A 15,013-nucleotide genomic window follows, 5' to 3' on the forward strand; every position below is an offset into this window, starting at 1 on the left:
ATATCTTGCCGTAAAACTGAAGATAGGACAACGTAGAAAAGTCCCGAAAAAGAGCTCATTTCACTCACTATATTATATATAGTACCAGCAACGGCGCTCATAGACTTGTGCCGCACGATGCTGGGACTCCTCCCGACCTCTTTGGCGACTTGGTATAGCCTCGGCACCTATAGCAATAGCTTCTAGCCAAAGTCAAGATTGTATGGCGCGGATGTTTATAGGATCTATCTTTTAACAGGATAATCGAAGTAACCGATATTATGATGCGATAAGCTGCTGTTATGTTTGTAGGGGGATCAAATTAAACATCACCAAGACCGTTTTAAGGTCCCGCCAGATGGACGCCGTCAGAATGACGAGATATTTGCTTGTCGAGACATTCATGGCTCAGGGATGAAGGTTGGGAGTAGGTATCATTGTGACGTCTCTTCTACCGAAGAATTGGGTGTGTTTGGATCAGTTAAACTCCAACCGGCATAATTCTTAAAACTTTAGAATCCGTAGACATAGATCTCATGCCTATGTCTGATTGAAATATAAAATAATAGATCGCAAATATAAAGGGCAAGTATGAACCCAATATGTTAAAATATTGCATGCTTGATGCTTAGAGGCTTCTCCACAGCCTGGATGGCAAAGACGTCTCGTAGGTTTCCTTATGATATGGACCTGAACATTTTCCCGTAATCCGGGCAATTGAAAAGGCTTGTTAGTCGATTTTTAACCGGCAGTTAATACTGCGTACACGCCCATAAAGCTCCTTCGCGACGGCGTTGCTTTTAGCCTAAGAGATTGGCCGACAAGCCGTTTGGATTGACGTTTGCTTCAACCGACGCCAAAGGTCTTGGCAGGGGGGAGCTGGCGTCTTTGGAACGGCGACCGTTTATGCTTTGGTAGCGGCCCTTAAACACCCAGCCTTCGCAGCATGGAAGGCAAAGGGTCTCTATGTTCTTGAGTATGGCCTAAATTATGGCCTTAAAAAGCGAATTTTTTTTCCGCCCTGAGCAGCGATTGACCATTTCGTCCTTGGCTGGCCGTTATGGAGTCGGGCTTTAGTGAGTATATAATCTGTCCTTCTGACAATATAAAATAATGGAACAAATGGTTTTGAATGTGGGCAGATTTGAAGGCCTTTTTGCAATGACGATTTAAGGATATCGAGCTGCTAGAAATGATATGATAATTAAAGGCGGAACATTGTATGCTATGCGGTAGAAGAAAGCCGTTGAATCTCAAGGGTATTGATATCTTCGACTCTTGATAGAGGTTGAAGAAAAAGAAAGAGAAAAAGGGCTGGAGGAAGAGGGGATATTTATACCCTCTCTGGGGCCCTATCTGCTGCACTGAGAATCTAGTATCATATCTTGCCGTCTGATCACTAACTTACCACAGTGTCATGCGATGAATAAAGAAGGGCCAATAATATTGCCGGTTGCTGTGTGGTGAAGTGAAGATAAGACAGAATGTTGAATAAATTACGACGAAAAGTGAAGATGCGACGGAAAGTTTGCAAGACTGGGTGAATGCTGTGAGAATGGTAGCCAATGGTAGCAAAGAGTTAAAGCAGTTCAGTGATGTCCAGCTCTCTTAACACTTTTACTTGAGGCAGCAAGCTTGAATTTTGACAGTCTAGTCACTCAAAATCTAGTGGGCATGATCCAAAGAGCAGTCCAATACACCAAATGAAAGATTCGTCGAAAAGATCTCCTGCAATCAGTGACTCATCGGTGACCGAAGCTTTGAAAGTGAAAGATGCGACAAACAGTAACCAGCATTTATTTCCAAGTGAGACGAAACTAAGAGCGAAATAAATGAATAAAAAACTGCAAAGCATCAAAGGCAAAAGTGAAAGATTCCAGCAATCAAGTGTGAGAGATGTGACGAAAGAACCTAAACAGTAGAATTGGGATATGGATGGCCCATTTGGTGTGCTACATAGAAACTACCCTTGCCTTTGGACAAATTCATGGCTAACTGTGTATTCAGGTCTCTATATATATACATGTCCACAGGAAAAAGCAATATATATCAATGTTAATGTGCTTGGCTTTCGCTCGACTCCATACCGCCATGCCTTCCAATCCAGCCCATCTCTATATATGCATGTACCAATCATTGGCCGCCGCATTAAATCTTTGCGCCGGCCTTGCGTCTTGCTTCTCGCTCCTTATCCCGCAACAAGCGCCTTAAGATCTTGCCGCTCGGACTCTTCGGAATAACATCAAGGAACTCAACACCTCCTTTCAACCACTTGTGCCGCGCTTTGTGGTCTTCCACATGCTTCATAATTGCTCTGATGGTTGCTGCATCGTCCGATCCTGCCGAGGAACTCTTAACAACAAAGGCCTTCGGTAACTCGCCAGCGGAATCATCCGGGACAGGAATAACGGCGCAGTCGGCAACATTCGGGTGGGAGAGAATGTGGGCTTCGAGTTCTGCTGGGGCGACTTGTAGACCCTAAACTTTTATGAGCATCGGATCGAGTCTACTACAAGCGAAAAGACAGACTTACTTTGACCTTGATCAATTCTTTTATTCGGTCAACGATGAAGATATGTTCATTGCCGCTGGGTGCAACGCGAACAACAGCCTCATCTCCGGTGCGCATCCAGCCATCAATAAACGTCTCTTCCGTCGCCTTCTCATTATTCAGGTATCCTAGAACAACAGATGGAGATTTCACGACCAGTTCCCCGGGTTCATCGTAGCCCGTGAGTTCAACGCCTTCGGGAGATATTATCTTACACTCGATTCCAGGAAGGATGGAGCCCGAGGAACCAAGCCAAACATCATGGGAGCTTGTAGTACACACGACGGTGCAGGTTTCAGTCATACCTAAAGTTGGTCATTAGACACTTCAGTATTTTGGACCCCATCAGCGAGAATCATACCGTATCCTTGTTTGATCAACCAGGATGGTTTCCATTGTTGTAACTCATCAGCTGTCTCCTTGCCTAAGGGAGCAGCTCCGGTGAAAATGGCTCTGACTGCGCTCAGATCTCGCTTATCGCATAGCTCTTTATTTCTTAACATCGCAATAATAATCGGAGGTACCTATGGTTTTGATCAGCAAAGGGCAAGGGCACAAAGAGAGCTAAGCCGGGTAGGAACAGAACCTACCAGATAGAGCGTGCTTATTTTGTATTTCTCGACCGTTTGAAGGTAGTGGTTAAGCTCGAACTTGGGTAGGACAATAACCTGATCACCGCGATACGGTCCACAATGGCACATAACTACTAAAGAATAGATATGGCTTTGAGGGAGTAGGCCGAGGGCGACGTCGTTGAAGGCACCCTGACCGGCAGGTTTCAGAGAGTTCCTGTGAGGCGCCTCATACACCATCATCTGAAGAGTATTGGCGATAACGTTCCTATGGGCAATTTTGACCCCTTTCTAGCGCGGAATTAGTACCCCATACAGCACTAGATGGACTAAGTATCCAAGTTCAACGTACCGGTAGACCTGATGTTCCACTCGAGTAACACAAGAATGCAGTCTGCCTAGCTCCCTGTCCGGGCCCAAAGTTCAATTTCTCCAGCTTTGGTAGTGAATAGCCTTCGGTAATAAACTGCTCCAAAGTCCGCATGCCCTGTGGAGCTTCGGTAGACCCCGTAAACTCGGTAGGAAGATCGAGGATGTAAATTCGGTTTCGGGGAATGCCAGCTTGAGCCGCTGCCTCGAGAGCGATGGGCAGAGAGGGGAGACAGGTGAAGAGGCTTTGGGCTCCAGAGTCTTTCAATTGGTAAGTGAGCTCAGGGCCAGAGTACACGGCATTGGCGGGAGAAGCGATGCCTCCACACCGGTGGATGGCCCAGCAAAGCACCAAAAAGTCGATCTAAACAGATGACATCAACCACCCAGCCCCTGATGAAGAGATCGGTAGACGACTGCCTTACCGTGTTGAAGCTGTAAATACCAACGACCTTCTCCCATTCTGTTCCCTTGTTCGGGTGCCAACCAAACTCCTTCGCTAAAGCCCGGGCAAGAACATCAACGCGTTCAGCTACTTTTGCAGCCGAGTACGTGCGGCCTGTCATTCCACATGTAAAAGGGTCCTTCGACGAGGCCAGCGGATATCGGCCATACTTGTCATCCAGCATGAAGTCGCAGATGGCAACGTCATCAGGAATTGGGGGCAGCTCGCCGACCCAAGCAGGAGCACGGAAAACCATCTCGTGAAGAGGCTTGGTTCAAACGATTTACAGCGGGTTGAAGTAGTCCAAGATGATAATCTGTACAGAGGAAGGAAGCGAAAAATAATGAGAGACAGAGCCAGCAGCTCGACTGAAACCGCGGAAGATCTGCCATCGCGAAAACAACTTGTCCCCATTGCTCCAAGCTCACCCGAGGTCCAAGCAAACATGGATGATCGGTTCGGCATTCAGTATCCCCCGGGGCCTTGCTGCACACTTAATTCGGGGCGACCACCACGCTATGTGCAGGCGTGATTGGTGCCCCTGTTTTCGTTCTGCGGGGGCTGAAGGTTTGGGTAATGATAACGGGAGACGGTGATTGGGCGCTCCCCTCATCCAACCCAACAATTTGATGGATTCGTTCGGCCGCGCAAAAGCCAAAAAGCGCTTGGGAGGAGGTCAACCTTCCGAGACCAGTCCTGAGTTTGACGTTCTTGGAGTACCATGGCTCTTCACAGGCAATCTGGAAGCATCAACCTCAAAGGTATCAATCCAGACTGCGACCATGGTAGATTTGATACACCTTATCGAAAACCCGCCAACCCCGCTGGAGCGATATTTATTTCTGTTCCAATTACTCCGTACTCCGTACTCAACGTCCAAAAGCTATGTGCAAATGCCAAGGTCTAACCCGCCGAATTTCGATCACGGCGGTTCATGATGTATCGCATACAGCACCACCCAAATCCAAGGACTTTAGTGTCTTGTGGTAGTTAATTCAATCCTTTTCCACATTCCAACGTGCAAAATGCCCTCTTCCTCCCACTTTCCCATACTCTCATCCGTCACGAATCCCATTCGAGCGTACAGTGCCTCCACTTGCACCTGAGCGTGGACCAGAACAAGTCCGTTCCAGGACTCCTTGGGTCCGAGGGCAGAGCTGATGTCCTCCTTGTGTCCCGCCGCCCAATTCAGGGTCGTATCGACCAATTTGCGGCTCAAACCCAATCCCCGATAGGCCGGCAACACGGCAACTCTCGTCAATTTCACGCATGGTTCCTCGTGTTGAGCATGGCCCTCCGAACCTGACTTGCTGTGATTCCGCCCTCCATTACTCAAGTGGACTTCATGCGGTGGGTGTGGTGGTGGAACTAATCTTATTACCCCAATAGGTTCTTGCTTGTCCGCTTGGGTGTCGTACATGACCCAGTGGTAACTGCGCTGGTCGTCTTCATCAAGTTCGCCTTCGGGCGAGCATCCTTGTTCATCGATAAAGACCGTGGTACGAATGCTCATAGCGTCGTTGAATAAGGGGGGGTTGCATGGCGGATAGGGGTCTGAGGGCACAGGCCGTCGGATCTTGGGTCCAGGCGGAGGGAGCAAGCGCGTCGAAGTATTCAATTCTGAACCCATTGTTTTAGCTGAAGCGGGCTAGGTCGAAGCTGAAGTTAACGAGATCAGAAAGGGTGAACAGATACTAACACCTCTGCTACCTGCAGTCACCAGCGGGTTTTGTCCGCCAACAGCTTGCAAGATGAGTCTCGAGCATCCTGGTCTGCGGTGTTGTAAAAGGGCGCCATTTGAGCTGGAGATAAGAATTAGATAAACCCGAGATGACCGGAAGAAACATATCCCGGTGAGCCGGGCCGCTCAAATCTTCCAAAAGGTTAATCATTGACATCTTTGCAACGGGCAGCTTGTAGATGAGAGCAACTTGAAGAGGAATGAGGTCTACTGTGTGATGCACGCTAAGTCTAAGGATAGCAGTCCCACATATGATAGAGGAGCTTGATTCCACATTCTACACGTTCCCCGGTTGAACATTCGGGAATCATTGTAGTACAGGCCCTAGTAAAGGTCCAAAGGAGAATTTTTGGAACAATTAATTCTTTTTACTTATCCTGAATTGGTTACCAAGTTAAGATTGAAAGTAGCTCTAAGTTAGTTATCTGTCATCTTGTTGGTCGTGTTTTGCTTGCTTCCTTTCGAATAGGAGTGACGGCCCTGCTGGCGGACGCTGCCAAAATTTTGGATTTATAATCCAACTTTCTACATTCATCGATCAGCATCCAGAGATTTTACTATATAGTGGCATAACCTGCAGGTTTAATGACTGTCAATTAAAGTCAGCTCCATTTTACAGAGCAGTAGTCTCTGCTTTGAGACCGAATTTTTGGGATATCTATTCAACTTCCCCACCCCGCACTGCCCCTGTTCGTCCAAAATTTCTCTCCCGGATTCCCGCCTACCTTATCTTATACATCGCGATTCACAATGCCAGAGCAACCGCGCGAAAGCGATCATCACCATGACGAGGAAGGCGAAGACGTCTTCCTTGACGCCGCAGACGCCGCCGAAGAAATCATCCCCGATGAAGATCAACACATGGAGGACGCCTCCGACGAAGACGAGGATTTAGAAATAACTCTCCAAAACGATTCCACTGCCCACTTCGACAAGCACACAGACTCTATCTTCTGCATCGCGCAGCACCCCATACATACGTCCATCGTGGTTACAGGTTCTGGTGATGATACGGCATACATGTTCGATTCGACGCCTACGGATGATAGACCTTTATTACCCACAAGCTATGAGACGACACCGCAGCCTAGGAAGGAAAGAGAGTCACTTGAGCCAATTTTGCGGCTGGATGGGCATACTGATTCTGTAAATGCAGTTTGTTTTACGGAACCTGCAGGCGAGTACATGCTTACGGCGGGGCTGGATGGGAAACTGAGAGCGTGGAGGGATACGAGCGCTTCGTTAACAGGAAAGTCGTGGGAATTCCTGGCAGAGGTCCAAGAGGTGGAAGAGATCAATTGGCTGGCGGTCTGCCCCGTGTCGCAAAGCGGGAATGAGGAGAAACGGAATGTGGTAGCGTTGGGCGCGAATGACGGCAGTGTATGGGTATATCGGGTCGATAAGCAGGATCGAGAGGCGCCACTTTATATGCTGGCGTCGTTTTTTCAGCATACAGCTTCTTGTACTGCTGGTGCGTGGTCGCCTGACGGGAATCTACTGGCTACAGTTTCGGAAGATGCAAGCTTCTATGTGTATGATGTCTTTGGTGCGGCCGCTGCTGCTGGCACCGCTTCATCTGCAGGTACACAGACTGTGGTGGGTTTGACAGCGCAAGACCAGAGATTTGCCGTTGACGGTGGATTATACTCTGTTGCTATAGCTCCTTCTGGGACATTTGCCGTCGTTGGTGGAGCTGAAGGACATATCAAAGTTGTCGGACTTCCGCGTGTGTCATCAGATTCCAATCAGACTTCAAGACAAAAATCGAAATCTAAAGCTGGTGGAGCAGCTCCCTCGGCTGGTGGTGGCGCAGGGACACTTCTAGCGTCTCTCCAAGCGCAATCGGATGGTATCGAAACCGTCTCATTTTCCTCGCCTCCCCTTAACTTACTTGCTGCCGGTTCCGTGGACGGCTCGATAGTTCTGTTTGATGTGGCGCATCGATTCGCTATTAGACGTCATATTCGAGGTGCTCACGGAGAGTCGGCGGTAGTTAAGGTCGACTTTGTTCGCGACGGTGAAGCTTCAACACAGAGACCTACTGGCCCGGCATCCACAACGTCGGGTAGACCGTGGTTACTGACTTCGGTGGGCATGGACGGTGTGGTACGACGATGGGATACGCGTGGTGGAACTGCTGCTGCTGGATATGGTCTTCTCAAAGAATGGAGAGGTCACGCGGGGATCAGTGAGAACGAGGACGGCGAACAATCCGGGGGCATTCTAGGATTCGTGCATGGGGACCAAGGAGGGAAAAGAATAGTAACAGCTGGCGATGATGGAGTTGCGTTGGTTTTTGAGGAGTAAAAATTGGAAGCATAAAATTTGGGTGACTAAATAGAATGCATGCACGGCATTGATGCCCGCTATCTCGGAAAGACGAAAGTCACCTTTTGAATCTGGAAACAAATAAGCTTGTTTTATAACAATCGTAGTGTGCACGGAAGGCGTAATATGTACAGAGATGTCAGAGGGAGAATGGGAAACATAGTCAGTGCGCCTTCAAAATCTATGTGAAAATAGGGACCTTCCCCACGCTTATGCCTAGCATCGGACTTCCAGGATTTCCCCATCATTCCATCCAAACGAACTCGTATGCGTATAGGATTTTAAATGTCCCACCCATTTTTAAAACCGATCGTCGTCGGCGCCAACTTCTAATCTATCCGCAACGGTCCCGGGTCATACAGCAAATGAAGTCTCTAGTGATGCCCTTCACCGTGGTGGTCATCCTTTAAGAACGCCCACTCGTACCCGCAATATATCGCAAAGGCAACAGTTGCTATTCCTAGACCGGGGAAACTGTTTCTGAGTCGGTTCATCCGGGAGAAGGGGCCGCTGTATCGCCATGCTTCGCTGCAGATGATGTTAGATGCATAGTTCCAACAGGAGGTACATGGAAAACGAGCATGGATGCGGTAAAGACGGAATATAAAGAGAATGGTGCCTACTTTCGCTTCCATGGATCCTTCTGGGCCCATATGGATTTCGGATTAGCTGCGGCTTTGAAAGTCTTCATGTCAAACCCGGTGGGGTTTGGGGGAGCCATTGTCGCTGGCGTGGGGACAACGAGGACACGATAGGGAAATTGTCGGAATAGATGGAATGTAATTGATGATATTCGAAGAGCGAAGCAGTAATTTGTAGCGGCTCTTCCACCACAATTGGCACGGCTGCTGGCGCATCCACCAGGTGAATCGTGATCTCGAGGTTGTTGCTTCGGGTGATGAGGTAAGCAGGTTTCTGGAGATGGCGCTTTCTAGGCTAGGCCCGATTTGGCTAAGCTCGCGATTGGGCGCTTGGGCGAAGGGAGAGGCGCCGGCGCAAGCTGCCAGCGAGCAAGCAGTAACATCACTCTCAATTGTCAATGAAGCTGATTCCCACTCACTGCCATCGCTGTTCAGAGTATATGAACTCTTAACAACTTTACATCAAACGCGTTATATCTTATCTCTTGGCATTGGCTGGCTGCCATTTCTACTTGTTGCCGTCTCTCTCTGGCTAAAACTTCTTCATGCCCCATCCCACTTCGGCATTCCCACCGCGCTCTACGAGGTTTCGAAGCATATAACCACGATGCCACCGCCTGCCGGTCGATACGGGCCGTCGGGCATTGCAGGCCCATTTCCCCATCTTCAACAAGCACACCTCCAGCAACAACAGCAGTCCCAACAGCATCATAGCGCACACCCCCAGACCGCCAGCACCGGAATACCCCCCTCTTCACTTGGTGGGCACCCAGGATTCGGCCTCGGCACCTCTGGCTCTAATATTAACCCGTTTACGCTCCCCGGCGCCAATGGAATGACCGTAACTGGATTCCCTGCAACCGGAGCCGCTGGAAGTGGTATCCCAGATGGAGGCGGGACAGGCCTCGCGAGCCATGCTGCTCAGATGGGTTTTCTGCGTGGTGCTCAGATGCAACAACAGCAGCAGCAGCAACAACAAGCTCAGCAGCAGCAATCGCATCTGGTGCATGACGGTCGGTTGGTTATGGATGGCAAGGCGGATAAATCGAGGATAAGGGATGTATGGAAGCATAACCTGGCGCAGGAAATGGAGTCCCTTCGTGCGTTGGTGGAGAAATACCCATATATCAGCATGGTAAGCATTGCGGACAGTTTTTACCTGAAGGCCTAGGGGTTTCCCGGTGTGAATGTGCTTATAGCCATGTTTTATACTGTCTAGGACACAGAATTTCCCGGAATCGTTGCACGGCCAATGGGCACTTTTACGACAAAAGCAGACTACCACTATCAGACGCTACGGTGTAACGTGGATCTATTGAAGATGATACAGCTCGGGGTTACCCTATTTTCGGAAGAGGGCGAGGTTCCGCCTGCGTATCCTGCCAATGGCACTCTACACGCGAACGGCAATCATCTCGTTCCGGCGCCATGTACCTGGCAGTTCAACTTCCATTTCTCTTTGGAGAATGACATGTACGCACAGGAGTCTACAAGCATGCTAGCAAAGGCCGGAATCGATTTCACGATGCACGAAAAGAATGGAATCGATCCGCTGGAATTTGGCGCTTTGCTGATGACCTCCGGACTGGTTCTGCTGGATGACGTACACTGGATCTCGTTCCACTCTGGGTATGACTTTGGCTATCTAATGAAGATCATGCTCTGCAAGCCTCTTCCCGATGACGAAGAGGAGTTCCACAAGCTCCTTTCTATATTCTTCCCTTCACTTTATGACATCAAATTTCTCATGAAGCATGCGAGCCGGAATCAATCGGTGAATGGATCCCCCCTCACTCAAGGCGCTGTGCAAATACTGGCCAACCTTGGACAGAAATCGGGGCTGCAGGATATCGCGGATGAACTAGGCGTTAAGCGGGTAGGGATCGCACATCAAGCAGGGTCCGACTCGCTTGTAACAGGTGAAATATTCTGGAAGATGCGCCAACTGGTGTTCAATGGGACCATTGATCAAGCTAAATACTCTGGTCAAATTTGGGGTCTGAACGGACAGATCCCCGCTATGCCTTATCATACGGGCAATCAACCCCAGCAGACTCCGAATCTGAACGGGGCGATGGTTTATTCGAACACGGCAACTCCGAGTACTCCAAACACCGGTCATGCTGCGCTGAATAGCAACCAGACTCCAGCGCCACAGTCCCACGTCAGCGGGAATCCAAGTTTGACCCCTGGTGGAGGCGGCGGCGTTTTCGGGGCATTTCAGCTCGGAAGGACATAAACAATTTTTGGGGAATGGCATTTAAATGAAGGAAACGTTTGAAGCGGGTATTGGGTCTCATACTTTCTTCCTTGATTTTTCATGCCAGCATGCTGGAGCAGGCGCCAATTGCAACCGTAGCTATTTATTCGCTTCGATCTTCTTTTTTTGTTCCTGTCCATGGTACCAGGTTTCTTTCCCTGGTTTGTATACGTTGTTGCGGTTGCGGTTGCCGGGGGGGTGTGCTGCTTCTGTCTCTGTTCTATCTTATTGCGCTCTTTTCATGTATTCGTGTGGAAAGTTTGCTTTTGGAGTTGTTCCTCTCTTTTACTTTTGCGTGCTGTGCGTCCTGGCGCTGAGTCGAGTGTTGTTCTCAATTCATTCGGCGCGGGTGTGCTCTATTCACGGTGGTGTTTCTCGGCGCTAAAATATTCTTTCTTGGTTGCGATTTCTTCCAGTCTTCAGCTATATTCGTCAAAAATTTGACATAAGTTTTCCGCCGTACATTGTTCCCCGGGGATGTGTGTACAAGGGATCGGCATCTTTCATGAAATCAGAGATCCCCATCTCGGTCTCACCCTTGCATCCCGATGCGGGGAAAGGGGTGTGTGGGGAGAGATGCGAGATGCTGGCTTCTGGCTACAACGGTGTGAGGGGATGTTGGTGCAGTGTGGGGGGAGCTTCAAGCCTCAAGGTATTTGGAGCTTGTCACTGCCGTGCAATTCTCCGTACTTCGTCCAGAGTACGCCCTGCGGTTACTCGTGACAGCATAAATCACCGTATATTATAACTTAGCTGCGCTCCCTCGCTGGCTTTAATGACCTGAACAGTCAACTATAGCCGGTGTTGTTGGAGGCTGGCATGCACAGACCGACGGCAGACCCTGACACGAGGGCGTTTGGCTCACGTCCACGCCCCGCCAGCTCATCCGTTGCACCGTGTCTCCGATCCCCCGTCGCGAGGGCATCCAGTGGGGAAGATAGAGAAACACCCGGAAAGTACCAGATACATGTGGCATAACGTAATTTCGTGAGTGGCGTCGTGTCACTGATACAGCTGGCCTGGTCGGATCAAGTTTCCAGAACCGATAAGAGAGCTTCTTTGCGAGGGAGGGGGCGCTAGTCCGAATCAGGAAAAACAATCCCCTATCGCAAGCGGAGTTGTCGGTGGCGTGTGCCAGCAATGTCCAGCGTCTGCTGTGACACCCTCGAGATCGAGGGAGATGGCCAGAGAGAGACCCGGGGGCGAATTGGTCGCGACGGGTTGCAAGGCCAGTCAATGATGGATCACTGTAAGAAGTCCCGTTCTGAGGGTCTCCGAAAATTTCTCATCTCGCTATCACCGACAACGGAGATGGAAGCTGGTGATACGGATAATCAGGACTGCTCTCAATGACACGGCCTGAAAGTGCTTTAGCTGCATGGGGAGCTTTGCGCTCTTATCCTAGAACTCGTACCTCGCTGTACTCTTGTGCCTGGGCTCTAATGGGTTGCCGGCTGCCGCTCTGCGGGGACACTGTCCATGCTCAAGCTTTGCCTATACTATGAGCGTATAGCTACACCCCCTCACGGATTCCGTCCTGCTACATATAGCTGTGATTGAACCCCCCCTGCCTTCATTTCCCTTTATTTCTTTTCTTTTCATCGCACTCGTTGACCATCTTCATCCGTGCTGTTTGGTTTCCAAATCACATCCCTTAACAATGGTATTAGATCGTTTGAAGCAGCTATCCCTCCAAGTGGACGGGACATCTCCCATTCCACATCCCTTAGACCCTCTCACTACGGTGGAAATTGATGCTGCTGTGGCAATCATTCGTGCTGAACATGGCTCCGTCAGGTTCAATGCGATTACGCTGTGGGAGCCACGGAAAGCGGAAATGATGGCCTGGCTGGCCGATCCAAACAATGCCCCTCGTCCGCATCGAATGGCTGATGCCGTTGTCATTGCTCCCGGTGGCAAAATCTACGATGGAGTCGTGGACCTGACAGAGAAGAAGGTCGTACAGTGGAAGCACACGCCCGGAGTGCAGCCATTGATCACGATGGAGGATCTGCAAGCTGTCGAAGGTTTGATGAGGAAAGACCCCAAGATCATTGAACAATGCGAGATCCTCGGTATCCCAAGGGAGGATATGCACAAAGTCTATTGTGATCGTAAGTGCCACTCTCGTCATATCTGTAACGTCGTAAGCGAGGAGCTGATCGTATCTATGCAGCTTGGACCATTGGATATGATGAACGCTTTGGAAACAACGTCCGTTTACAGCAAGCACTAATGTACTACCGCCCAAACATCGACGATTGCCAATATGCGTTCCCACTGGACTTCTGCCCGATCTATAATGCAGAGACCAAGGAGTTTATTCACATCGACATTCCTCCCGTTCGGAGACCGATCAGTAGAGCTCCTCCAAGCAACTACCATGTTGAAGCTATTGAGAAGGAAGGCGGATACCGCAAAGATGTTACGCCAATTAACATTACACAGCCTGAAGGAGTTTCTTTCAAAGTTGACGGCAGAACCATCAATTGGCAAAATTGGAATATCCACGTTGGTTTCAACTATCGAGAAGGTATTGTCTTGAATAACATCACATATAACGATAAAGGTACAGTCCGCCCCGTCTTTTACCGACTTTCGCTCGCCGAGATGGTCGTTCCATATGGAAATCCCGAACACCCACATCAGCGCAAGCACGCGTTTGATTTAGGCGAATACGGCGGCGGATACATGACCAATAGCTTGACTCTCGGATGCGACTGCAAGGGCGCCATCCATTATATGGATGCCGCTTTTGTCAACGCAGCCGGTGCAAGCACGATTATTAAGAACGCGATCTGTATCCACGAGGAAGACGCTGGAATCCTGTTCAAGCATACCGATTTCCGTGATGATTCTGTCATCGTGACTCGCGGCCGTAAATTGATCATTTCTCATATTTTCACCGCGGCCAACTACGAATACTGCGTCTACTGGATCTTCCACCAGGACGGAACTGTCCAGCTTGATATCAAGCTGACCGGTATTCTCAACACCTATGCCATGAACCCTAATGAAGATACACACGGTTGGGGAACTGAGGTGTACCCGGGCGTCAACGCTCATAACCACCAGCACCTTTTCTGTCTCCGTGTTGATCCTAATATTGACGGATCGAACAATACCGTCTTCCAGGTTGATGCGGTTCGAGGCCCGGGCGAAGTCGGTGGCCTAATCAACAAGCATGGAAACGCATTTTACGCAAAGAAAACGAAGTTCACGACTCCCAAGGAAGCCATGTCAGACTATGATGGCTTTACCAGCCGCACGTGGGAGATGGCTAACACGAATAAATTGAACCCCTTCAGCAAGAAGCCTGTCAGCTATAAGCTCGTGAGCAGAGAAGTCCCGCCTCTGCTTCCTAAGGAAGGAGGACTGGTTTGGAAACGTGCAGGGTTTGCCAGACATGCCGTTCATGTTACCAAATGTAAGCAGACTACCCCTCAAGTTTTGTTTGATTGTTGTTAATATAGGGCTAACCTTGATCTTAGACCGCGACGACCAAATCCATCCAGCAGGCCGACATGTTCCTCAAACATCAGGCGAACCTTCTCACGGCCTTCCAATGTGGATATCCGAAACCGAAAACGAATCCATTGAGAATACTGATATCGTTCTCTGGCATACGTTCGGCATCACGCACTTCCCCTCTCCCGAAGACTTCCCAATCATGCCTGCTGAGCCTATGACCTTATTGCTCCGTCCCAGAAACTTCTTTGACAGGAACCCGGTGCTTGATGTCCCACCAAGCTACGCCCGGACTCCGAGCCAGGTGCTCAAAGGGGTTAACGGGTGCGGAGGAAAGTGTGGAGATGGGTCGAGCCGGGCGGTGTAGGCTGAATCGACGGAAATTGACCTCAATCTCTTTTTTGGCTTGCTGAAATGTCTAATGATTAATCTATGATTGTATATATGTGTGTTGGATGAGATTCACATTGGTTAATGAATTAATAATGCATCCAGTATGAAAGCATTGTCGCTGCGAGTTTCATCCTCTAAAGCAAAAAAGGGATATGCAACTAAGTATTGGACATGGTTGCCCTCTCCTAACAAGGGCTCAAGCACGACAAAGGGGCATGGGTCTCGACATCAAAAAGAAATTCCATTCATTTTCTATGTTAACTAAA

The 15,013-nt window shown here is 49.4% G+C and overlaps 6 protein-coding genes across 6 annotated transcripts; 3 read left to right on the plus strand and 3 right to left on the minus strand.

The window, feature by feature from the left end:
• Positions 1-1,968: 1,968 nt before the first annotated feature.
• On the minus strand, positions 1,969-4,172 carry D8B26_006609 (uncharacterized protein; the record flags this gene model as incomplete). Its single annotated transcript, XM_003069437.2, has 6 exons — positions 1,969-2,457; positions 2,513-2,835; positions 2,892-3,054; positions 3,121-3,393; positions 3,455-3,835; positions 3,897-4,172. The coding sequence occupies 6 exons, from the start codon at positions 4,170-4,172 to the stop codon at positions 2,128-2,130; spliced, it is 1,746 nt and encodes a 581-aa protein (XP_003069483.2). The 3' UTR covers positions 1,969-2,127.
• A 557-nt stretch (positions 4,173-4,729) lies between these two features.
• Positions 4,730-5,686, minus strand: D8B26_006610 (uncharacterized protein). The gene is made up of 2 exons (XM_003069436.2): positions 5,616-5,686; positions 4,730-5,536 (listed from the first exon to the last, which is right to left on the minus strand). The coding sequence occupies exon 2, from the start codon at positions 5,427-5,429 to the stop codon at positions 4,890-4,892; it is 540 nt and encodes a 179-aa protein (XP_003069482.2). The 5' UTR covers positions 5,430-5,536; positions 5,616-5,686; the 3' UTR covers positions 4,730-4,889.
• Positions 5,687-6,290: 604 nt separating this feature from the next.
• Positions 6,291-8,057, plus strand: D8B26_006611 (uncharacterized protein). The gene has a single exon (XM_003069435.2). The coding sequence runs from the start codon at positions 6,408-6,410 to the stop codon at positions 7,962-7,964; it is 1,557 nt and encodes a 518-aa protein (XP_003069481.2). The 5' UTR covers positions 6,291-6,407; the 3' UTR covers positions 7,965-8,057.
• A 302-nt stretch (positions 8,058-8,359) lies between these two features.
• D8B26_006612 (uncharacterized protein) lies at positions 8,360-8,706 on the minus strand (the record flags this gene model as incomplete). The annotated part of the gene is made up of 2 exons (XM_003069434.2): positions 8,360-8,513; positions 8,609-8,706. 2 exons carry the CDS (start codon positions 8,704-8,706, stop codon positions 8,360-8,362), a joined length of 252 nt encoding a protein of 83 aa, XP_003069480.1.
• Positions 8,707-8,906: 200 nt separating this feature from the next.
• On the plus strand, positions 8,907-11,349 carry D8B26_006613 (uncharacterized protein; the record flags this gene model as incomplete). Its single annotated transcript, XM_003069433.2, has 2 exons — positions 8,907-9,761; positions 9,846-11,349. The coding sequence occupies 2 exons, from the start codon at positions 8,907-8,909 to the stop codon at positions 10,863-10,865; spliced, it is 1,875 nt and encodes a 624-aa protein (XP_003069479.2). The 3' UTR covers positions 10,866-11,349.
• Positions 11,350-12,069: 720 nt separating this feature from the next.
• Positions 12,070-14,801, plus strand: CAO1 (Copper amine oxidase). Its single transcript, XM_003069432.2, has 3 exons — positions 12,070-13,000; positions 13,063-14,313; positions 14,378-14,801. Exons 1-3 carry the CDS (start codon positions 12,547-12,549, stop codon positions 14,719-14,721), a joined length of 2,049 nt encoding a protein of 682 aa, XP_003069478.1. The 5' UTR covers positions 12,070-12,546; the 3' UTR covers positions 14,722-14,801.
• Positions 14,802-15,013: the final 212 nt, after the last annotated feature.

Source organism: Coccidioides posadasii, chromosome 3, assembly GCF_018416015.2.
Source record: "Coccidioides posadasii str. Silveira chromosome 3, complete sequence".
Taxonomy (NCBI): Eukaryota; Fungi; Ascomycota; class Eurotiomycetes; order Onygenales; family Onygenaceae; genus Coccidioides; species Coccidioides posadasii.